General features: G+C 46.1%; 2 protein-coding genes across 7 annotated transcripts in view; one reads left to right on the top strand and one right to left on the bottom strand.

Annotated features, from left to right (window-relative positions):
- BBS4 (Bardet-Biedl syndrome 4) overlaps window positions 1-6,319 on the top strand; it is a 44,762-nt gene extending 38,443 nt beyond the window's left edge. For both annotated transcript variants that reach the window (XM_076348597.1, XM_076348596.1), the window contains 3 exons: window positions 964-1,105; window positions 1,485-1,695; window positions 3,121-6,319. In XM_076348597.1, the coding sequence (XP_076204712.1) occupies window positions 964-1,105; window positions 1,485-1,695; window positions 3,121-3,272 (505 nt within the window). In that variant the 3' untranslated portion in view covers window positions 3,273-6,319. The remainder of the gene's footprint in view (window positions 1-963; window positions 1,106-1,484; window positions 1,696-3,120) is intronic.
- A 702-nt stretch (window positions 6,320-7,021) lies between these two features.
- Window positions 7,022-22,702, bottom strand: ADPGK (ADP dependent glucokinase). Of its 5 annotated transcripts, XR_012996213.1 has the most exons (8): window positions 22,341-22,702; window positions 19,103-19,328; window positions 17,785-17,847; window positions 17,403-17,523; window positions 15,320-15,516; window positions 14,370-14,468; window positions 10,567-13,365; window positions 7,022-10,359 (listed from the first exon to the last, which is right to left on the bottom strand). XR_012996213.1 is itself a non-coding variant. In XM_076348598.1 (7 exons), exons 1-7 carry the CDS (start codon window positions 22,553-22,555, stop codon window positions 12,814-12,816), a joined length of 1,473 nt encoding a protein of 490 aa, XP_076204713.1. In that variant the 5' UTR covers window positions 22,556-22,702; the 3' UTR covers window positions 7,022-12,813. The 5 variants fall into 5 exon arrangements, 4 of the variants coding, with proteins under 4 accessions (XP_076204713.1, XP_076204714.1, XP_076204715.1 ...); XM_076348598.1 differs by having other exon boundaries at window positions 7,022-13,365; XM_076348599.1 differs by having other exon boundaries at window positions 7,022-13,362.
- Window positions 22,703-23,294: the final 592 nt, after the last annotated feature.

The following is a 23,294-nucleotide window of genomic DNA, read 5'->3' as shown; positions in this document are numbered from 1 at the left end:
ATTAAGGAAGGATCAGGTCTCTGAGAGCTTCACTTAGCAATTACAGAGCCAAGGGAGTCAGCTCACTCTTTCCCTCTGATTTAGTTTGCTCACACTCCTGGCTATGCCAGAAGAAAAGTTGCTGTGCGGGGTTAACGTATCCTAGTGAAGAAAGTGGATACTGTGGAAAATGAGAATATATGGAGCAATTCTGCCTTTTTGAAATCTTCATATGCTGTTCTGCATCAGGAAGGGAGGCAGGACTGTGCAGGATAACAGTGTTATCTGCAGTGCTGGTCTCGTCTTCGAGTCCTTCGTTAATAGGTGTCGCCTACTGTTTCTCTATAACAGTACATACAATTATGTATGCTTTTACTGGGTGAATGAGAGAGAAGAGGTGAGGAAAATGAAATGTAAACAGCACGTTCTGTAGCATGTTGGGTTGTAAAATACAATCAATAAACATGAGTCTGTTCCACTGCCCTGTCCCACGGCAAGCTGCTCTCCTACAAACTGGGAGAGCTGCGAGAGCCTGAGATAAGCCAGAGCAGAGATCAGCTTTCACAGTATGATGAAAGCCCCCGTCACTGCTCTAGTGCCCCAGGAGCAAGGGGTCAGGAGACCTGGCACTTACTAAAGACAGTTCTGAGATGGTCCCCAAGTGCAAAGAATTGGCTGTCGCAGAGAAGAGCCTTGCAGGGGGTGAGGCAATCGGCAGAGTCGTTTATATTGTCATTGACGCTGGGATGCTTCGCTGAGCCCAGGCACTGGGCCTCTTACCAAGCACGTGGGACTCTATTGTGTTCCCAAAGGACTCTGGCTGTGCAGCCCTTCATCTGCTTCGGGGTCAGAGTACCCCATGGCTTGTCTGTGCCCAGACAGTAAGGTGTCTCCAGCTTTGCTGCTTGGGCACGTCTTAGCGTTATTCAAGTCGGGATGAGTGTTCCCACAGTGAATGCGATGCGTCCTGTGTGTTTGCTGAAGGTGCAACCCCCTCGTCAACCTGAACTATGCTGTCCTGCTGTATAACCAGGGCGACAAGAAGGGAGCCCTCAGCCAGTACCAGGAGATGGAGAAGAAGGTCAATGCAGTGAAGGAGAGCAGTACTCTTGACTTTGACCCTGAGGTATGTGCCTAACAGTTGTCAGCGGGAACTAAGTGGCCATGCTAAGACTGGCAAGAAATGAGGAGGAAATTTGGCTCTGGAGTCCAATTATTAGGAAGAAATTCTGCTTATGAGATTTTCCGAGTAGAGCAGTCGCCTGCTGAGAGCTGCTTGCTTCATTTCTGCTCTTTGAAGCCCAGTTCTTCAATCAATACACAGCAAGACAAGATTCCCTCTTAATTAAGGGAATGAATTAGCAGAGATGTTTCCCTTGAGCACCAAGGCAGTAGCCAGCTCTGCACAGCTCTCATTTTTTGCGTTTTTTTGTATTGTTCTTGACTTTATTGTTGTCCGAAGTGTTCCTGTTTACAATGGTCTTCTCTTTTTGCTTCTTGAGAAGATGGTGGAGGTTGCCCAGAAGATGGGAGCTGCCCTGCAGGTGGGGGAAAGCCTGGTCTGGACTAAGCCTTCTAAAGAGTCTAAATCCAAGCAGAAAGCTGCTGCGTCAGGGAAATCCTCCAGCACTCAGCAGCCTTTGGGCTCTAACCAGGCCCTGGGTCAAGCCATGTCGTCAGCTGCGGGGTATGGGAAAACCATGCAGCTTCCCCCAGGTACTTCTCTCTTGCTTCTCTTTAAAGTAGAACTGTGGGAGGGGAGAAGAGAAATCTCTCTTCCTTTGAGTACAGAGTTACAGCACGTGTTTAGGAAGGTGTTGACTTGCTTGCATGGTAGTGATGTCAATATTTGGTAATAACTTTCCCAGATTTCTGAGTTAAGGAAGTGTGGAAGGAAGATGCTCTCTGTGGTGCATTATACTATCCTGCTTTTGCAGGGATGCGGAAAGCCAGTAAAGTTTCCCTTCCTGCCTAGAGCCATGATGGGCAAGACTCCATTAGCATGGGATTGAGATCTTGCTCTGGAAAGGAGGTGGTTTCAGAAACCAGACCTCCTGTCTTCCTTTGGAAGAGCCCAGGAGCTGACATGAACAGACAGGCTGCTGGAGAGAAGGGAAATGATGGATGATTTTCTGAAGTGCTTTATCATTTCTGTTACAAAAATAACTGCAACTGGATTGCTTTGAAGCTGTCCAGCCAGGTCCCTCCCTTGCAAATGTTGCTGCATTACCTTTTAGTGCGGGCCACTGGACTGAAGGTTGCTCAGGAGACAGCATCAGCCTTAGAAGGCTTAGGCCAGTATCTGTACGTGCCGCTTCTTGCTGGGCCTGGGTAGGAGCATTTCCTGAGCCACCATTCATAGCCTGACCTCCTCTCACCCCTTGGCTTCCGAGGAGGAATGCGCTAGAGATACTGCTCGTCGTGGTGATTTTCTGTCACTCTTAGTCTTGTCTCCTGTGGACTGAACCAGGAGAGAGGTTGTGTAATCCAGGCCTCTTTCTTTGGCACCCCTAAGGACCTGTTCCATTTCTCATGCATGGAATAAACTTTCCATGCAGGGAAGACTTAGTCAGGAAAGCTGAAAAATAAAACGTACAGGAGTTTGGGGTTTACCTGAAGGACTTTATTATCCACATCAGAGAAGGGAGCTGCTTCATAACATCAGTTGTCGGCCTAAATCTAAGCGTAGAAACAACTTCAGCATGGAAGTGTCCTGTTTTGATTTTATTCTGTAAGTAGCTATGTTAACTGCCTGGAAACTCTCCTTGAGTTTGCTAAAACTGTGAACTGAAAATGGTACTGTGGTTTTGCCTCCAGCTTGAATATAAACCAGCTTCAGTGGAACTATTTTCCCTTCCAAAATGAGTTAATTCATAAGTTTGTACTGACTTCTCACAGGAGCCCAGCTGAATGCGATCCTGTACCTTAGCTTCCCTTCAGCAGAACTTTGGGTTCTGTAAGGTCTCTGGCTGCATAACTCACAAGAGTTGAGTGCTATTGATAAGCTAATGCTAGACAGAAGAAATCTGAGGGTAATTAATAGCTGTGATTGTTCTGCATCTCCATGCTGCCTGGAAGGGCAAAAAGCATAGACTAAAGATGTGTAATCATACAGTAACCGTAACTGTGTTCTCTCCCCAGGTGCTGGAGCATCAGCTCCGCTTGCAAAGCCTCCCTCGCTGCCTCTGGAACCAGAACCGGGCTCAGAAACGAGCCCCGAGGAGACCTCGGCACCAACGGGGGCGGAGGAACAGAGGAAAGAAAAGCGCAAGAGCCGGCAGGCAGCGGACTAGGACGGACTCTGGTTGGGACAGGCAGGTGCAGGAGTATCTCCAGCGCTGCCTGCTGACTTGTGGGGAAAGGGACCTGCCCTCCCCCCTGACCCACAGTGGCTTCACCCCACTGTCAGTTAGTCTAAATGCAGCTGTTTTCTGTTAATGATTTTAGCACGTGGTCTCTACCTTGTCCCAAGGAGTCGTTGCAGCAATCAGAAGAGGTTCCTGCGTAGCTACTGTTAGTGTGGTCGCAGCTTACTACAAGAGACTGGAGGATGGAGATCCATCTCTCCACAGGGTTGGCTTCAGTGTTTGCGTGTAAGTCCTCCAGAAGGATGCTGAGGCATCCAGTATGTTTAGAAAAGCCAGCAGTAGTGACTTAGCATCCTGGATCCCAAAGAGGATCAAACCCTTCCAGTGGCTGAACTTGTAAGCGGCTGAGGAAGCCCTACACAGGCTGTAGTAAGGTCAGTGGTAATACGCTCGGAGAGGGCATGAAGGTAGCGAGCCTCACCAGGGCAAGTGCAGAGCAGTAAGCCAGGCTCGGGACTAGCACAGCCTGGCTTACTGTGAAACAGGGACTTGTCACTCCCGTGTCACAAGGGCAAGACTTTGTAAAGGCTTTCTCAAGGCTGAAAGGAAGCTGAAACAGCTGGGAGCTGGTATTCCTGAGCAGGGCAACGTCACGGTCACAGAGCACGAGAGGCACTTTAAAGCCCACACTTTCCTTAGCGGTGGCAGTCGTGAAACGTGGGAGAGCTGCATAGCAAAGGTGAGCTGGTTTGTCTTGAGGCGATTGCTCCATTAACACACAGCCTGGTGGAGGAGGGATGGCCGAAGCAGACCTGCTGCGCTGGGCTAACGGCACCGTGTGTTGGCCAGCCAACTGAGCTGGCTTCTTTAGGACTGTTCATCTTCTGATCCCAGGATCGCTCTTTGTATTTCTTGAATCTGACCTATTTTTAAGCATAAGCTTCCATGTGGTAGCTAAGAAAGTTGCAAAGCTGGCCCACAGTAAGGCAAGTGCTCGGAGGCTGGCTATTCTGGAAGCAGGCTAGCTGCAGCAGCAAAAAAGTCTGCCAAATTCCTAATTGTTTGCTGAGAAACAGGGTAGATGAGCCTCAGTGAAGCTCTGCTCCTGTGATTGGAGTTCTTCCTTGAGAATTTGTATCGCCCAGCATGGGGGGAAAGATTGGTTTGCAGGAAAAAAAAGAGCAAGCCTTTTCGGAAAAGACGATACAGTCAGCTTCAATGCTAAATTTAAATTGTTTTAGTACGACAGCAGCCGTGCTCTGAATAATTTAGTTATGCCCTCCTTACAGTTGCATTTTAGGAGAAATCATTTATGCTAGCTGTGAGGGGGCAAAGCGGCCCATTGGTGAGCAGAGCAAGGAATTTTAATGCCCATGTGATACTAGAGATGCTTTGAAAGTTTCTATCCTCAAACAGCAAAATCTTAGTTTTCCTTTTCTCTGCTACTGTCAGTTTGTTGCCTCTGGGACTTATCCAGAGCTTGATACAGGTCCTCAAAAGAACTGCTTTTGGGAACTAAAGGTGGGAGCATCATGCTTTACATGAAGAACCAGTAACTGGGTTAAGCACAGTTTTTCTCCGAGAAGTACACAAAGCCAACGTTGCCGTGGGACTTCCGATCCGAGTTTTCCAAACAGAACGTGTAGCGCTTCCCCAACAGAACTGAAGTTTCAGGGTTCAGTGTACTTGCTAGTTAAGCTACCCAGCTTTTTAAAATGTATTTCCTGCTTTTAGTTCTGCGCTGTTGCGTTGTATCACTCCATAATTAAAAAGTCCAACAGAGGAAGGTCAGTAATGGAAACTTCTCTGTAGCAATAATGTAAAAGCAGCAGGACCAAGGCTCTGGATATATTAACATCCTTCAGTTGTGCTTTGTGGTTAGCTGCCATTATCCAGAATGACATTAATGCATCTTTAGAGCACAACTAGGAACTAAAGTGCTATCCTGCTCCCTGGAGAACACTAGAAGAGTAGGAACCCTTCCCTTTCTCCTCTGTTTTCATTGCCAGATCTGTCTGCTTATCTCAAATGTGGCTTTTTTTCCAGCTGTCCTCTACTGATTGTTTTTGTATCTGTACAGCCTCTGGGTAGCATTCCTGTAAGGTTTCCCTCATGCTAGGAGTTGGAAGAAACAGAGGATCTTTTGTGGAGCACTGGCAAATTTAAGCAAACCAGACAAGAAGCGGCGTAAGTCAGGTACAGTGCAGTGGTTTTTTTATTCACATTAAACTTTTTACAGTGAAAGTTACTGCAGCATAACAGAGTGCCTGTGAAGAAGAGGTTAAGATTGCAGAGCAAGGGTAGGCAGGGTGTGGGAACTCTTTACCTCACCCCCAAAGCTTTAGTTCAAGACAGTTTTTTCCGATAGCAGTTGATTGCTGTAATCTTTTAGCCTTATCACAAAGGCTTTCAGGCCCTGGAAGTGACCAGAACAGCGTGGTTACAGGTAGGTGAGCACCAGCATTGCTGATACAGGAAGGTTTTCCCCTCCATCTGCTCATAACCCTCTGTTCTGATTTTACGAGCTGCTTTCCCCCGCCTTCTGCCCGTTGTAAAAAAGGAAAGTGACCTTATGAAACTCCTTTGCTGTATCAGTAGGTGGGAGCAGCCCTCGTCCCACCAGAGACACAAGGAACAATCGAAGATCTCTCTCCTCTCGCCCAGTCCCACTGGTGTAACTTACTACCTTCTTGGCTGTTAGGATGCTTTTATAGGGTAAATGTTACACGTTAGTACATCGGGCATACTACATTTCGAGGTACTGTAAAGGTATTTAAAATAAATACATATTTTGCTGAAAAGCTTATGCAGACAATTAACCAATTCTCCTATGAAAAGAAGCGGTAGCACCTTGTTACTTTCTGGATTTGAGCAGAGCAGAAGGGAGCTTCATCTATGTCTAAGGAAGCATTTTTAAATACGTAATTACAGTTGGATAATAAATAGAACTGCAATTCCTTGTCCTGTTCCCTCTCCTCCCCCTGGCTATTGTGATGATGGCATTTGCATCCAGTAAATTCATAGTGTCTTTATGGAGAGCTTTTTTTATTCTATCTAATGATGAGGATGAGGCCGGACTGTTCTTTCAACTGAAATTAAACACGGGATTTTTCAGCAGGACTGTACTAAGTCATTTAGGGATTTTGGAAATCACACCTTATGTTCCAAAACCTGTTTCTGGCATCAGCCATAATTCTAATCTTCTCTTTTCCCCCCATAATTGAAATTTTAAGATGGAAAAGAATAATGAGCTTAATTTCTAGGGAAGTAGAAACCATCTGCTTTAGGACTTTTTTTTGCCCTTTTAGAAAAATGTGTATCATTAACCAGGTTAAATCATACAGCTTACGGTCTTGACTGCAGCTTGACTTCCTCACAGGAGAGAAACTAGAAGACACTCAAATAGCAACGCCTGAGCAGCAAGACCTTGTTTCAGCCAAGAGTAATGATCTGTCCGTCCAGCAATGTGTGTTCAACCCAGACAACTCCGGTTTTGAGGTCCCTGAGACAACTGGATGCTGGTTTATGATATGGGCAGTATTAGTGTATACTTGCCATGCTCCTGTACGCGATCTTGCCCCGTTGTGGTCACTGACAGGCAGTATCGAGCAAGGTGGACCTTGGGTCCTACTCAACATCCTGTTGGCGCGTAAGACGTTAAAAATTTAGACTTCCCCGGTGGGAAGTGGGTTTCAGTTGGCAAAGCCTCTTCTACAGGGACAGACAAGCCTCAGTGCCGAATGACAAGACAAACTTTACTGAAATAATAAGCTCCACACATAAATGCACTACAAAAAAGCACACATTAACAAGTAGTTCATCTGCCGAGACTGTTATATAATAGAAAACACAGTTCTGCTACAAGGAAAGCTTTACCACTCTCTCAAACCAAACGGCACAAAAAAAAATCAGTGTTTTTTAATGAAAGATACAGGTGAGATTTGAACCCGGTTCTACCCAGGCTGCACTGACTAAGGAGCAGCTTTCCTGAGAAATTCACAGGGGAGGTTTACAGGGTATTTTTTTTGTTTCCCCCACTTGCATTTTTATGAGATCATTCCCCTTTAGCTGCCAGCATTTGTATTCTTCAGCTGCTATGAGATCTTCTCAGCAAAGGCTGACACCAGGCTCAGTTTTCAGAGCGGCAGCGAGCCGTTTGGAACAGACGCCTTTCCAAGCTTCCGGCACAGAAGGTAATGGCCACGCATGCTATTTCCAACCTGCATTTGTTTCCTTTGCTGAGAGAACGTCCTCCCACAAGAGTTTGGATCAATAACTCCCTGAGAATTCAGCCTGGTCGGCGCTTAGGATCCATCTGAGATACTATGCAAGAAACTGCTCCATCTGTTACAGAAGAGAACTTCAGCCGACATCTCTGAGCAGACAGGAGAACAATCATTTCTGGCTCTAAGCTCTAGTTTTACTAAAGAGTTTAATCAGACTCAGCATTGCTGAAGCAGAAAGCAGACGGGAGCAATGGGAGCAGGCCAAGGGATATGCCACACAAAAGAACTTGTTGCAAATAGGTTTTCTCTGCCCCTTATCGCTCAAACTTTCAAAACAAAGAGCAAAGGCAACCTTTAATATTCCCATTTCTCTCTCTAGTAACCTCGTTAGTGCCTGAATGAAGAATGCGAGACAGTCTGTTGTGGCGTCTGTTTTAGCTGGTTTTAACCAATGAGTCTACAGACATGTAATTTTTTTTAAACATGAAACTACCACTTTGGTATGCTCACAGGTTTAAAACTTAACTGTACGCTTTTACCAAAACATCAATTGCACTAGAGAAGAGCGTTATTAATATGGCTTGAAACAAACATTCGCATTCAAATGCTGATTTAATGCAGGACATAAGAACGCCCCAACTAAAGCCATAAAAATATAAATTCAGTATTTTCCTCCATTTTTATACTGTTCTTCCAAACGTACTCAAAAACTTGATGAGTTTCCTTACACCAGAAATAGCAACGCGGCACGTTGTGTGACAGAAGTACTTGACAGCACTGCTGGAGAACAGATTGTTCCAAGCACGTGTATCAGCAGCCAGTGCCAAGTATCAACGCAGAGACAGTTTAGCTGCTCGCTCGTTGACAACAGCATCAGCTTTCACCTAAGCTGCAGGCTCCAAAAAAAAAGAGCCCGACAGCACAGAGGTGTAAACAACTTTTAGGGTAACTGGAAAGAGTTCTGTTGCCTTGCACCATTCTCGCAAAAGCTGTCCCAGTATTCATTTCTCAGGACATGACTGGAAGGGTCACCCTGTGGCACATTATTCCTGATAATTCAGTACAGAATAAGAAAAAAAATATCCAACCACAACTAGCATCAGCGGATTTCACAGTTTAAAATCTACTTTTTATTTCTGTTCTTGTCGTTGGGAGGCGTACTACAGAGGTGGCTACAAAAAGCAACCCCTACCTTAGGCTAACTAGTCTTAAAATAAACTTGGGCAGAAGGTAACGGATGGCAAATACATACACGCTGCGGACAGTTTTCCATTAGGTTTTGGAAATGGATCTAGTGCTCTGCTGCTATCCAAACTTTGGATTCCAGTAGCTGAGAAGCGGAGTTGGGCTCTAAAGCAACATCTAACAAGGGTCAAAGCAGCGGGTGAGGTCTTTGCTAGAGGCAAGGCATAAAAGCTAAGGAAGAAAATTTCAGCACCATTTCTGTAAAAAGGAACTTGTGAGAAAAGAGCAAACTTAACTGGATCTCACATGCCGCAACAGGAGATATCCAAGAAACACAGAAGTAAAGAAAATCAAGTAATTCCTCAGCAATGCTGTGAAACTCCCCTGGAGAGGGGGAAAAAAAAAATAAATAAAGAGCCTTTAAACGGGAAAGAAGGAGTTGGATTTGGGATGGGCTCTTCCATGGCCGGGGAGCAATCGCACATCACCATGGGCGCAGCAGAGAAGGACCTTTCAAAGTCTGCCAGCCTCCTGTGATTCACGCATCTCAAATAATCCACCACTTGACCTTCCGTAAGCAACATACACAGAAAAGACATGATGAAGCATTGCTCATTTTTGATCAAGGGTAAGACAAAAACCCAAAACCAACGTGGCTGCGCTGGCTACAGGCACACAGAAGTGGAAATATCAACGTGCTCAAGTTTTGTCATCTAGAGAGCCGCTAGCTTACTGTCACAAGGATGAGCTCATCTATTGCACCTTCAGCAAACTGTGTGTGAATAAACATTTCCAGTGGAAACCCTTCCGTTCGGGAGTATGAGGCTAGCTGAGGTTTGAGTCAGCCACTGTGGATTTCAAGGTGCGAGTAACACATGAGAACAAACAGAATTTGTAGAAGCAGAGGAGATCAGGGGAAAGCAGAGATCATTTCAAGCCTGGTTCTGAAGCTTTGGTATTTTTGCAACTTTTCTGTTTCTTCGTGGTGAAGAGAGATCTGGATTTTTATAATCCAGTAGATAAATTTGTTTAAAAGTCTCTCACCTACTAAGGACTTCTGTACTTTACAAAAAAAATCCAAACCAACCAAACAACAAACCCCACAATCAATCAATAGAAATTTCACTAGTTTTTTTTCCCCTATACAGACCAAAAAAACCCCACTAGCTATTTCCATTTCTCTTGTTCAGCAAGGTCTGTTAAAGACAAAGCAGCTTTTCTTTGTTGTCGCTATTGTAAGCGGTGCAGAGGTGTGAGACAGCCTACACGTGCAGGAAAAGGATTTCGAGAGACTCTGCAACCATTATTGTAATTAAGTTTGGAAGGCAGAGGGAAGTTGAGCGCATCGTGTTCACAGCATGTGAAACATGAAGTGAAGACAGGCTGCTGGGTCCCGCCGTTCAATTCCGGTTTATTATCATATAGATTGTTTCAAAACTTAATCAGGGATACCAACGGCATATCTGAATAACAGGTCACGCTTGTTAAGAGTTATCCTTGGTGAGTGGATTTGGTGACCAGGCGAGCTCTGTATGCCTGATCAAAGCAGATATATAGATAGAGCAGCAGTCTAGACATGACGAGCTACTGTCATTTGAGAAGTGACTCACGGTGCCAGGCATTCGCAGCGCACCGACAACAGGCCAAAGAAGAAGTACTACCTGGTGAGAAAGAACAGGAGCAGCAGGAAGGAGGAGTTAATAATAATACTACTAATTAGTTTAGCTTTTAGGCCCAGATGAATTCTAAGCAATAAACCCCTTTTTTTCATACTTGTTTACAGCAGTTATTTACTCAAAGTAGTTAAAAAAAAAAAGGCGCGATAATTTAGGCCTGTGACACTGCTGTTAAATCCAAGCATAACTTACCCTCGGACAAGTTCTGTTAGTGCAGTTATGTGATTTTAAATGGCCATAAGGTGATGCCAGTCCAATCAGCCTCGCATCCCTGCAAATGTTTTTGGAAGAGAGAAGTGAAACACAGCAGCAGGACCGTTGCTGGTGACAGCTTGTGCGTATGTAGTTTTGTTTTGTTTCCAACTCAAGAATCCACACAGCTTGGCCCAGTGTCAGGAAAGTGGGACCTAGCGTAAGCAAAGAATCAGTTCTCCAGCTGGCAGGATGCGTGCCCTTTGGTGGTCCCAGGGGTGGTGTGCCAGAAGGCTATGATCAAAGGTTGCAAAATAACCCTGCTAACGGCCTCAGACCTTTTAGATGGATGGAAGGAGAATTTATTTTATTTTTTCTGTAGGAAGACTAAAGGCAGAATTCCAAGTCCCATGCTACAATTTATCAATAACAATAAAAAAAAAAAATATGGATAGAAATACTTCCAGTCGTAAGAAGATCCCGCACCGGGATAAATGTTGAGACTCAACGGAAGATCGGGATGGGATAAGCTGCAGGAAAGCATAGCACTGACTGTATTTCTCCTCCGGTACAACACGGAAGACTTTGCTCAGAAGGAAAACAGAAGTTAAATATCTGTTGACAGACAGCATTGTGTGCTACGTCAGTACAAGTTACAACTGCTGTCAATTTTTATCCTTACAGAGCATTCACGATGGCATTTTCCAACAGGAGAACATCACTGACAGCAATACGACAGCGTTACTGAAACAGATCACTCCAGCCTGTGATACGGACTCTCCTCCCCTCCATTCAGATGCAAAGACTGACCTAAAGCGACCTCCTCCTACAAATTCTGGTACAGGACAGGCTTGCATAGACATGCTGATTGCATTTAATTCAGTTATACTGAAAAAAATGTGTATGATAAGCTATGCATATATGCTTGAAGTTCCTGGAAGCGGACAGAGGCAAAACCGTGCTGGAAAGAGGCAAAAAAGAATGCTGGTGCTATGTAATCCATAGTGTGCGACTATGAAGAGGAAAAAATATAAGCAAACTATTTAACAAGGATACATGGTTCTATTTTTTTAATTTCAAAGGCTGTCCAGAGCAAAGAAACTCTCAATGACCTAGTCAAAGAAAAAAAAAAACCCAAACCCAAACCCAAACCCTAAAAAAGCCCTCCTCACTTCAGGCTTACCTGGAAAACGCTGCTGCAGCTTTTGAGCCTCCGGAGGGACCTTCCCTAATAAATTAACCCTTCCGAATGGAAGGCAGGGAAACTGAAGAAAATTGCACAACTGTTCTCAAACAAAAAAAAATTAGTCTCAATAGCTCCATAGCTTTTCTGTAAAATACCAGATATAAGCACCCACCGTTAGCAAAGAACACCAGCTGTGAGCCCCCCTGGCTGGAACTCTTGGTATTTAGTGTACAGCAAACACAGGTAACGTTTTGCGGTTTACCTGGCAAGAAAATAAAGCTGTCTCCCCAAATAGAAACCCTGATTATCTTCACTTCTAGTTGCCCAAAAACTAAGCACAGACTACTAGGGCTCAGTTGAATACCTTTAGTCACAGAGACAACAGATACCCAAAATAACGTACACAGCCTTAGGTCAAGTTTTCTCTGTGCATTTAAGGAGTAGGTACGGTGCGCATCACATTTTGGGACCCTGGCTCCCTCCAATGCCAGGGGCACTGAGGTTGAGAGGTAATTTCATCAGTAAAAGATTTCATCATCACACCAAGCAAGCAGAAGGTTTGCTCTTGCCACGTAGCAATGTGCTGTGAGGAGATAACGCAAGAGCCTTTTATTTTTAATTTATCAGAGGCAAGACAGGGCCGAGCACTGCTGTGCTCTCCCTGGGATCCACACGCAGGAAATTCTCCTGGCTGCCGTACTTTCCAGCACTAACAGACAAGACCCGTTCAGAGTTACAAACGGCAAACCTAAGCCAAACAGGGATTTTGATATTTGTTTCCCTCCCCCCATGCTTAAGACAAAGCAAAGCCAATTTTCACATTAAATACTAAAACGTCCACACCTAAATGTGAAACGTTCGAGTCACTGCCGAGTGACTGGAATGTATCTGACAGTTTATACCTGGAATTATTCTTTGGCTCTTTTTCAGTTATATCCAGAAAACACACCACACCCCGATTCTGTTCCTATTCCTTTTCACCACTGGCTGAAATCCTAACGAGAACACCATGGTTCCTCAGACACCGTACAGTACTGGAGAAAAAGGAGGGTCTTAGTCTTCTATTGAGGATACACTTCTGAGTATAGCAATCCTTCAGCTGAAATAGCATCCCCAAGTCCCACGGTCCGGACAGGGTCTTTACACACCAAAACGGGAGTGAAATGGAATGAGATGCCTTCTCTGTGCCAATGCACCACTGGCTCATCTGGATTTAAAGAGATTTTGGAAGGTGCTTCTATCTGGGAGGTCACAAACTCCAAAGGAGCTTTAAGAAAGACTTTGCTGGTATCGATGGTTTCGGTCGCACAGGCCTGAGTCCCCGCTGCTCTGGCTCCGGCAGCCACAGCAGCAACCTGGTTACCCCAGTACCCATCCACTGTGACAAGGATATGATAGGCCAGCGTGTGGAAGTGGATCCGCGTGAGATCAGAGGCCCGGTCCGCTGTCTTCCCGTGCTCCTTCAGGATCCAGAAGAGGATGTCGCTGACTACACCCACGTCGGGAACTCCGCTCCAGGAAGCAAGGGAGGCGTGGGGACCAGAGGCAGACTGCGTGAGGAACAGCAGCTCCTGTTCGTTCAGCCCAATGGAGTTCACCAGGGGAAAGACCTGCTAACAGAAACACAGGAACAACAGTTTTTTTTCTTCAGAGGGAGAATCAGACTTTGGTCTTCCTCATTCAGGGTATTGCTTTTACAATACTGTGTTACTGGCTCTGTCGCCAGCGTGCTCAGCAGAAGAGAGCACCCAGTTTCCTGGAGAGATGCAGGCCAAAGTCACTGCACAAGCTTCCCCAGTTCAACAAGTTTGCAAGAATTACTTAGCCAAGAAAACATTTCACGCCAAGGGTGCATGCTCATTTTGTGCAATTCATTTTCTAGACTCACACTTTGACATTAAAGAGTAACAAAACATCAAATCCCCATCAAACACTCATAATGCTGAGATTAGAGCTGCGTCAAGCTAAAAAGGAACCGTCAGGATCTGCAGGAAAGAAATTCTGCAAAGAAATCGAGGGTTTTTTAAAATTATAAACTCAGCTCAAATTCAAATCCTGTTTTTTCTAGAAATCTGCAGGCCTGCTAAATCTAAACCAAAGTTACTTGTATTTGTGGAGTTGTGAGTATTCTCCTGGGTCACCTTCCCCCCGTGACTGCAAAAAATCTTTGTATCAGAGAATAGAGCCCAGCTGCGTTGCACGGTATTTTTACTGAATACAGTTGCTGAATAAATGCAGATCTGCAAAAAATCCTTTCCCCTTGCTGAAAACAGTCTGATGATCAACTGAGAGCATTGTAAGATACCTCCTAAATGAAACTTCCCAGAGAGACCTTTCTATAAGGAATACTCTCTCTGAGCTAAAGAAGACAAATCTGTCCTCTGCTAAGTCATTACAGTTCTCCTTCGCTGCACAGAGGAGACTCTGGTAAGCTCAGTAGAGCAAACAGAAGCATTCCGAATGCAACAGCAGACATTAAACCCACGTTCGCCATTTATCTTCAAATGGTTAGCCCTCGTTTTAAGTTTTCATTTCTATATTCATCCACCAGTCTGTGCATTGTGATACTGAAGAAAAGGAAACTGGTAAAAAGAGCACGTCCTTTCATTTTCGTTACCTGATGCATAATGTTGCTCATAAAATCTTGATCAGTCATACTGGCCAACTCCAGGTGTATGGGAATGTCAGTAGGGATATCAGAGATGGAGGCCACAGCCTACAGGGGTAAAGGAAGAGAAAAAAAAAAACAACCCACCCTAAAACACATACTCATTAAGAAACAGAAAGAACAAAGGGGTTTTGACTCAGAGATACACATCGTTTAATCTTCTTGTGCATGGATTTAAACGCAATTCCAAATGAGATGTCTGACAAGTGCCAGAACGTACTGCTAAGGGGAAGAAATAAAACCAACTTCTAGTTTTCGGAATCCCAGAGTAGGAAAACTGTATCTAACCCTAATCTGCACCCAACTCAGCACTTTTCTAATGGACTAATTCAGAAGCCTCACAAATCTGAAGCAGCTGTAGAACAGCTGATCCTAGAACAGAGAAAAAGAAAGGGAAAAAAAAAAAAAAAAAAGGCTGGTGCATTGCATCAGGAAGGGCACTCAGCTGTAAGACAGGCAATGATCTGTAAATAAAAAGAAAACTTGGTGTAGCTCCTTCGGGCTCAGATGAGAAAGCTGCCTTTTGCATTATCTAACATAGATGCTGCTTAAGGAAGGCAAGTCTTGATTAAAACCTTGATTATCTTAGCATCTGGGATAGAAAAAGTGTAATTTAGCCACTAGATAAGCTCCAGTAACTATGTCAATGTACTCCAGCCAGACCATACCTTTTTTCCCCCTAGACAACCCACTGAATCTAAGAAACATTAGTGTTAGAGGATTAGACTTTTGCCATTCCTACAGCTCACATTCTTCTTTTAGCATGCAATACTGAAAAGATTTGTGGGAGATCTGAAGACACAGCCTAATTACAAGTTCAAACCTGGGAAACCAAGGCTTTGCCACAAAGCATTTGTTGGAATGGAAATTAAGGAGACGCTGGCGTTGAAGTATCTTACCTCCATAAGTCGTCTCTGCCGCATCTCCTTGCTCTGGCCTTCCATCATGTGAAGTCCTGAAAGTACCACAAGATCTGGCTGAAATTCATCCAAGCTGGACACAAACACTTCCAGCATATTTAAGGCGCCGTTTGATAGGTCATGGGAGAAGATAAAGCGGTTGGCACTGGGTGCTCTCACTTGTCCCCACTCTTCACCTAGGGTGAAACAAACAGAAGCAAGTTAACTCAGAAGAGAAGGAAATCAAACCGCGTATCTGGAGATTGTTTTGGGATATCCTGCTGGAATCCGAAGGCACGGTTTCACAGTGTGACTGTGCCCAATTAACAACTACTGCCAGCCACAAGAGAAGTCTTGCTCTTTTTCTCATTCATTCTCTTCACTCGCTCCCTCTGCCTCATTTAGATGCTTGGCTGATCAGAAGGAAAATTCAATACTTGTTTGGTTGGTTTTGCAAGCTTTGTGATGTTTTAATCAGTTGTATTAGTTTATCATGCAATTAGGTGAGTGTCACAGCCAGCTCAAGCCAAACATCTGGAGTGTGCAGGATATGCAAAGAGAGGGGAGCCCTTCCCCTTCTGGCAACAACCACCTGTTAGCTTGACTCAAGCTGTATCGTGAAGGTACACCTTGAAAAGTCTCATGGCTCCTACTGTTCCTGACTGCGCTGCTCCCAGAAATGATCTGCAGAACAGAGTTGCATCAGTGCTGTACGTGTAAACGGTTTTATTCCTGGATAAGATCACAAATTAAATGGGTTCCATCTCTGGGACGCTGAGCCATGAGAAAACAGGGTTAACGACAGCGAGCTTAGAGAGGGTACAAATTACACAAGCCACAGTCCAACCGGCCAGCCCTCCGGCAGCTCTCCCCATCTGTACACGCATCTTTGTTCAGGCAGCAGGCAGTTCTTTGTGCCAGTTACAGTAACTGGACAGAACGCAATGTAAGGGAATAAATAAACACGGGTCCCAAAGGGCAGCGTGAACAGAAAGCTCTTGAGACACAAGCGTTTTTGAGGCTATTATAGGCAGGAACCTTAGAACCAGCCTGCGTACTTGTTCACTCAGCTCTCCCAGACTGTATACTGGTTATACTATGGAGAATATGACCAGCATTTATGGAAAAGCCACTAAAACAGCATCAACAGCCATCAGTGCTGCCTCCTCTTAAGATAAGTCTTACGGCAAAGTTCTGTCTAGGACAAAGATCCCCAGAGTTGCATCAGGAGGGCAGTTCTCACCTGAGAACGGAGATGCTGAGAAAAGGAGACATCATATACTAATGTATCATCTAATGAGGATGCTTCCCTGAGCAAGAAAAATTAAGATTTACTTAGAGATTAGTGTAATTTTACAAGTGCTCCTGTGTAACAGCACTTGTCAGTTATAGTAACCTTGTTTCAGCCAGAAGTCCATCAGAGTGCATGCTTTGGGTGCTGCTCCACATTAGTTTTGCTGTTGAAAGAGTTTAATTAAGGTTGTTCTTGCCTTCCCTCCTTGCCAAATACTCCCTCTTCTGTCACACCAACGTAACTCTTTCTGAAGCTATATATTGAGACAGGACCAGTGGAATGATTCAGGTTGAGAACAGCAAGAAAACACATGCAGAGTTGTTTTAGCCATTACATTAGGGTTACCCTGAATTTCATCTGCACGCGGTTAAACGGTACCTTTCTGTTTTCCGAGAAAATTACTGCACCATTTTAGTGTTCACACAGCTTTAGAATTAGATCCATCGGGTCTGCTTAGGCTATGCACCACAACAAAATGAAAAGTCCACTTGGTTTCTATAGGTTATAGCATACAAGCATGCAGAACCAAAGGGACGGCAAGACAGCAGCACGGTATTACAGTAACGGTATTACAAAGGAAAAAAGTTTCAAAAGACTTTTAGATGTCTGTTCACCTACCACAGCACCCTGAAGCACATGGAATTACCGGATTAGCCCAGTGACAGCTGCCAGTACTGATAACCTACAGTCCTTCTGGAATTAACCGATTCAAAAAGAACGACTTTAAAACCAGGACTATCTTAGTGATGTTCAGGGTTCCCATCTAACATCCAGCCTTTGGCACGGTACCTGCTTGATACTCCAAGATAAGATGGAATTCATCGCTTTCCTGCATGGATTCAGGTGGCACAACCACGTTGTCATCAAGTAGTTCATGGAGTTTAGGACCAACTGGGCCACAAAGGAGGATCTAGAAAACAAGAAAAAACAATCAAGGATCCCCCGCCATGTCCCTTGCCAGCATTTCAGAGCATGTAAGCATCACCTAGACGATTGATTTTAAAAAACAATAATTAAATTTAAAAAAAAATTAGCTACGCTTTTCAACTTGTAACGCCAATCATACATTCCACCGTAACTTAAGAAATAACTGTAAGATCCCCAAAATCTACAAGGAAGTAATTTAAGCCTCAACAAAAAGCGGATAGCATGAAATTTTTGGAACGCATACCTTCAGGTCTGGGTTTGTCGCAAGCTTCTGACCAATGAGAGCAGCATTTCCTCCCACATAAAGCTGTAAAACAAAGAGAGGCAGGTATGGGCATTCCCTTGCTTTGATAGCTTTATACATGCTTAGTCCTCAGTATAGGCTAGAGATTTCAGCTTTTTAGAAAAGGGTCTAGCATTACAGAAGTTAATAAAGCTTTCTGGGGCCGAAGGCAAAACAATTTTACAATTCTCTGCGAGGTCTCAACAAGTTGAGTGTTCTCTGACTTTTTAAAATCTAAATATTCGCCTTCAGGTAACTCACAACCCTGTACAAATCAATTAATTCATAGCATAAACAGCCCCTACTTCTGTGCAACTTTTCTGTGGCAGTTGGTAACTTGTGGTTTTTTAGCAAGGCTGACAAGCAGTCATTTGAAAACTGCAGCAATACTTCCTCCAGTTTGAAATCAAGGTTAAACCTGCTACCTGCGCCCACATGAAGTGAGCAGAACCGTGAAAGTTTCTTCAGGTAAGAAAGTCAAACTTTCAAGTAAGAAAAACCTGATGTGAGCTTTGAAACGAAAGAATATAGATTGTCATGAGGATCACAGGCACTCAGGGGTGACAGAAAACAGGCTATAGAAGGATACAGCTAATAATCAGGTGATTCCAGAAAGCCGATGTAGCAAACGTGGTGAGAAAACAAGTCAACACAGGAGAGTCTTGACCAATAAAAGGCATTTAGAGCTCTTCCTCATTTTCAAAAGCAGCTGGCAAACCGCATACAGGGCGGCATTAAGCAGTTTTTAGAAATTAGCTAACTGCCAAGCAAGGTATCAAGCTGGATTCAGAAGACCCAGTATAAATTAGAGCACCAAAACTTTGCTTTTGGAAAGGGAGGCTCCAGAAAAAAATACTTATTTCTTTTCATCACTCCTAGAGAGAATTTAAGTCCTGCGTTCAGTAGCTGAAGCTGATCGGAGTGTTTACAACTCCTAATGCTTGGATCTATTTCCTCAGTTCCTGCCTCATTACAAGATGTTAGAGCCTTTTACAGGCAGCATCAGCCCCATCTGGCTCCCATGTAACAGTATTCTTACAGAGGCATCTTAGACTGACATTTCAGTTTTGGGAAAGTACGCAGGGGACAGACCATTCAAAGCCCTACTATTTGCAGCAGGCGCAGAGTTCCGTGGAAAGTCACGAACGCACTCAAGCTATACCGTAAGTTTCTTTCCTAAATGATTTGCACTCTCACTAGACAAGAGGACGAAAGTCACCAACGATGCAGAAAATAAGAAACATGCTTCTCAAAGCTTATCTTCAGGTGGAAGACATACCTGTGCGCCAGGGTACTCGGAGGCTGTCCGCGCAATGTGATGGAAAGACTCGGCGTCGCTGAAGAAGCGCTCGGCGGCTGCCCCTTTTTCCATGAAGTGAGAGAATGCTTCTTTCAGGTCCTGTCTGGAGTTCAAGACTGCATGATTTTTTCCATCCCCAGGTTCAAGACCGAGCGCCTCTAACAACTTCACACCGGACAGAACCACGTCTACGCAGGCGTTGACACTAGAAGACAGAAGGAAAACGCGTACTGGGAAAACCACCCGTACCGTAGGGCACTTGCGAGACAATACAATGAGATCACTTCCCAGCCAGTGGTTTGCTGTTCACAGCCCTCATGGTAAGGGGGAAAACAACCAACCAAATGAAAAGAAAACTACAAAGGCATTCGAATTTCCTGAAATTCTCTACTAAAGCGTTCTCCTTTTGACATGCTTTTATGGCGCTCCACCACTGCAGAGGAGAGAGGGATTTCTAACATTCTGCTGAATTAAAACAAGAGAGAGTAAGCTGCATGGTCCAAAGGTGGTTGGGTATGTTGCGGTACATGTTGTACTTCATTTGCTGCCTTAGGCTTGCTCAAAAAAAGAATAGGCACAATAAGAATAGCATTTTTAATTCTTAAAATAAAGAATCTTTTAAAAAAATATATATATTTCGGGTTTAAAATGTGCATGCAATTCGAAACTGTTAAAAACAAAACTGAAAGTATTTAAGTCTACTAGATCAGCCTCTTGAGTTTCAACTACTCCTGACAATAACCAAAGCCACACACACAAACACCCCCCACACAGGCTGGTTCTGTTTACAAGAAGTCAAGAGAGCAATTTGTCAGTTGAAATATTTGAAAACTGCAATTTCAAACGGACCATCCCAAATTTCCAGAAATAGCATGCCGCCTTCTCTCAGATAGTGGAAACAGGAGAAAAATCCTGCAATAGTTAGGAAGAAATAAGAACCATTTCAGCAGACCTAGACTTTATGTGAAGTCTAACCTGTGGCTCAAATCTTCCAGTCCCCATCTCCTATCAATTACATCAACTGAAACACAGGCTAATTCAGACTAGACAACAGGAAAGTTTCTCAGCTGGAACCGGGCCCCCAGGAAGAAAGTTTATGAACACTTGCCCTTGTTTCTACTCCTTGATTTCAGAGAGATACCAATATATACCAAATATTTACTGAGATGATACCAGCAATTACTAAAGCATCTTCTGGAACTGCTGTCAAGTGCAATTTCTGTTCCTCTGTCCCACGCTTCCCTGACAGGGATCCAAACGATCTATAAAACTTTTGCAGGATCTCTAACTTACTCTGTGTCTATCCACACGACACTCCAAATGCCAATGCCTGCCTACATGTCAGCGTGAAACGCACAGCCATTTAGTATTTCCCCGTCAGTGACCTTTCACGCATGATTTGAGCCGCAACACACGAAGGCTGCATCAAACAAAATAAAGGACATTAAAAACCCTGAGGCTTTTCAGTACACGAGGTAACCAGCTCAGAAATCCTCTGTATTGTGCATCATCTCATACACGAAAGAGAGACAAATCCCCTCACATAGCAGAGAAAAGAAAACCAAAGAAACAATAAGCTCAAACAGCATTTTAGCCCCAAACTCACTGCGGCAAAAGGTCAGCAATTTTATATTTTAATTAAACACGCAAGGGAACATAAACCATCTAATCATCTAATCATCTTCTAACTGTCTTTCTTCTCCCTCCCTGCCATTCTTCTGCTAACACACTTCATGCTTTTAATAAACTCCCTTAACAGCAGGGATATACTACTAATGAACTGCTTTTGCTGTTGCACTTTGAGGCCCCGTGCATTTGGTGTGTCTGTATATATTATATATATGCAGTTGCTTTAAAGCAGAGAAGAAAGCAAGGAACAAACCGAAGATACCTGGCTCTTTTCCAGTGAAGGCGTGGCAAAAGAGAGGACTAAGTGAGGCACCGGAAAACCTATTTTGTCATATATTCACGGGAGAAAGTCTGCATCAACCGTGATGCAAGAGCAAGACAGACTCCAACTAACACTGTATCGGCTACGCAGCCATTGAGGCGGAGTAACTTCTTCCAACACTTGAAGGCCGAATCTTCTAGTCAAAGTCAAGTTATCCTGTCATGTCCTTATATTTAAAAGAAGGTTAGTCAAGAGCTATATATAATGGCAAGATTAATGGTCAGACTTAAAACCAGCGTTTAAGATCAATGCGATATTCCTGAACTTTCCCCTCGCCCTCTTTCCAGTTTAAGAAGAGAAAGGGTGTTGGATTTCCCTGTGCACGCACAGGTGTCTTCAGCATCTCTTGCTTTCTCCCCTCCCTCCCCTCCGTCCTTTGCACCTCTGCCTTGACTCGGTTAGTCCTCCTCCCCTACCATGAAGGCTTCGCTCACTTCCCCGCTTTATAAACTTATCTCTTGTACCTATTTATTGCTGGACTGTGCTCCCCAATTGCCACCTTCCTGGGGACGGGCCAGCAGCTCCAAGTCCCTCAGACATTATCTGTATATAAATTTGTTTTACACGCAAGCCAGCCGGGGATAGAGTCTCCAGAGACAGGCTTGCCAACCGGGTCTGAACCACGCAGCACTCTTAAATCACCAATACGTGAGTTTTCTGGACCATTAATCCCCTCAGCCGAGGTCCACCTCTGGTTCAGCAACGCAGCGGGCAGGTGCCGCACTCGCCGGCGGCTCTCTCAGGGAAACACCCTTGCCTGGAAAACTACAGGCCTGGAAAATTAAGAGAGCGGTTTAACGAACAGGCAGGAGCTCCAGTGAGCGCCCAGCCGTGTTGGCGTGAGGTCGTACAGCACGGCACCACCTCGTGCTCCATGACGAGCCTCTCCTCCTGCCCGCCTGCAGCGCGGGCAGCTGCCCGTCCGGAGGAGAGGAGCGGAGGCCTCTCCCCAGGCCTCCGCTGGGCAGCACCGACCCCAACCCCCCCCGTAACTCGCAAAGCCGCTTGGAGCCTCACAATAATTCGGGGAGGCTGCGCCGGGGCCCATGGCCGCAGGCGGGAGAGCTCCACCCGGCAGGCGAGGCCCAGATATATACATGCACACACACATATAGATATATGGATATACAGCCCGGCCCAGGGGAAGGGGCGCCCGCCCACCCGCGTCTCCCCCGCCCCGCCGCCAGGGGCGCCCTCCCCCGCCGCTCCCCGCCCCGCCGCCAGGGGCGCTCTTTCCCCTCCCCGCCGCGCGCTGCCGGCACCTACCCGACGGCGACGCGCGCCCATCCCCGGGCCGGGCGGACGATGGCCGCCTGCCAGGCCGCCACCATGCGGCCCTCGAGGGAGCGGGCGCGGCGCAGCCCCCCCAGCAGCGAGGCGGAGAGGTGCCGCAGCGCCGAGTGGGGCAGCTCGGGGCCCAGGAGGCAGAGGTAGCCCAGCGCCAGGGCCAGCAGGCCCACGCACACCGACCTCTGCCACATCGCGGCGCGGCCGCCCTGCTCCCCTCGGCGCCGGCCCCTCCTCCCCCGCCACGTCCGAGGAGGGACGCGAGCGGCGGGGGCCTCCTTACGCCGCCTCCGTAGCGCCCCGCCCCCGCCGGGCGCCAGCTGTCGTAAAGCCGCTTCGGGAATCGAGGCGGGCCCTACGCGAACGGCGCGGCCTCTCCCACGGCGCAACCTACGTGCCTCCGGGAGGTACGGCTGCGCCGCCTGCGTAACTGAGCTACGGGAATAAGGCGGGAGGCGGAGGCTGCGCGAGCGCGGCGGCGCCTCGTGAGGGGAAATGGCGGGGGGGAGCGGCTCCCTCACGGGCATCGCCGTGCCGCAGGGCCTCCTAGGGACAGTCCGGCCCGGGAGAGCCGGGCCCTCGGGCAGCGGGGAGCCACCGCTGGGGCGAGGAGACCGCAGTGAGCGCAGCCCTGGTGCTGCTGCGCGCTGGGCCTGCCTCGGCACCTGGCCCTCGCCGTGTTACCAGCATTGAGGTGAAGCCCGTCTGCGGGCATCGTGCCCGCACGCTCCTCTGTAGGTGGCACTGCTTCACCCTCCCCCCCCCTTGGGTTCTTCCGCAGGGTGCCCCTGTTCCTCTGTCGCCCGGCACCTTTGTGGGTCTGTGAGTTGTATTTGCACTCCTGTGTGCCCCAAGCCTGTCACGGCTGTCCCCCAGCTCCTCTGTCCTGCGCCTCTGTCTAAACCGCTCCTGTCCAGCAAATCAGTCACTGGC

The sequence above is a fragment of the Aptenodytes patagonicus genome, chromosome 10, assembly GCF_965638725.1.
Source record: "Aptenodytes patagonicus chromosome 10, bAptPat1.pri.cur, whole genome shotgun sequence".
Classification (NCBI taxonomy): Eukaryota; Metazoa; Chordata; class Aves; order Sphenisciformes; family Spheniscidae; genus Aptenodytes; species Aptenodytes patagonicus.
Note: the sequence above shows the minus strand (reverse complement) of the source record. Positions and strands in the feature narration are given on the sequence as shown.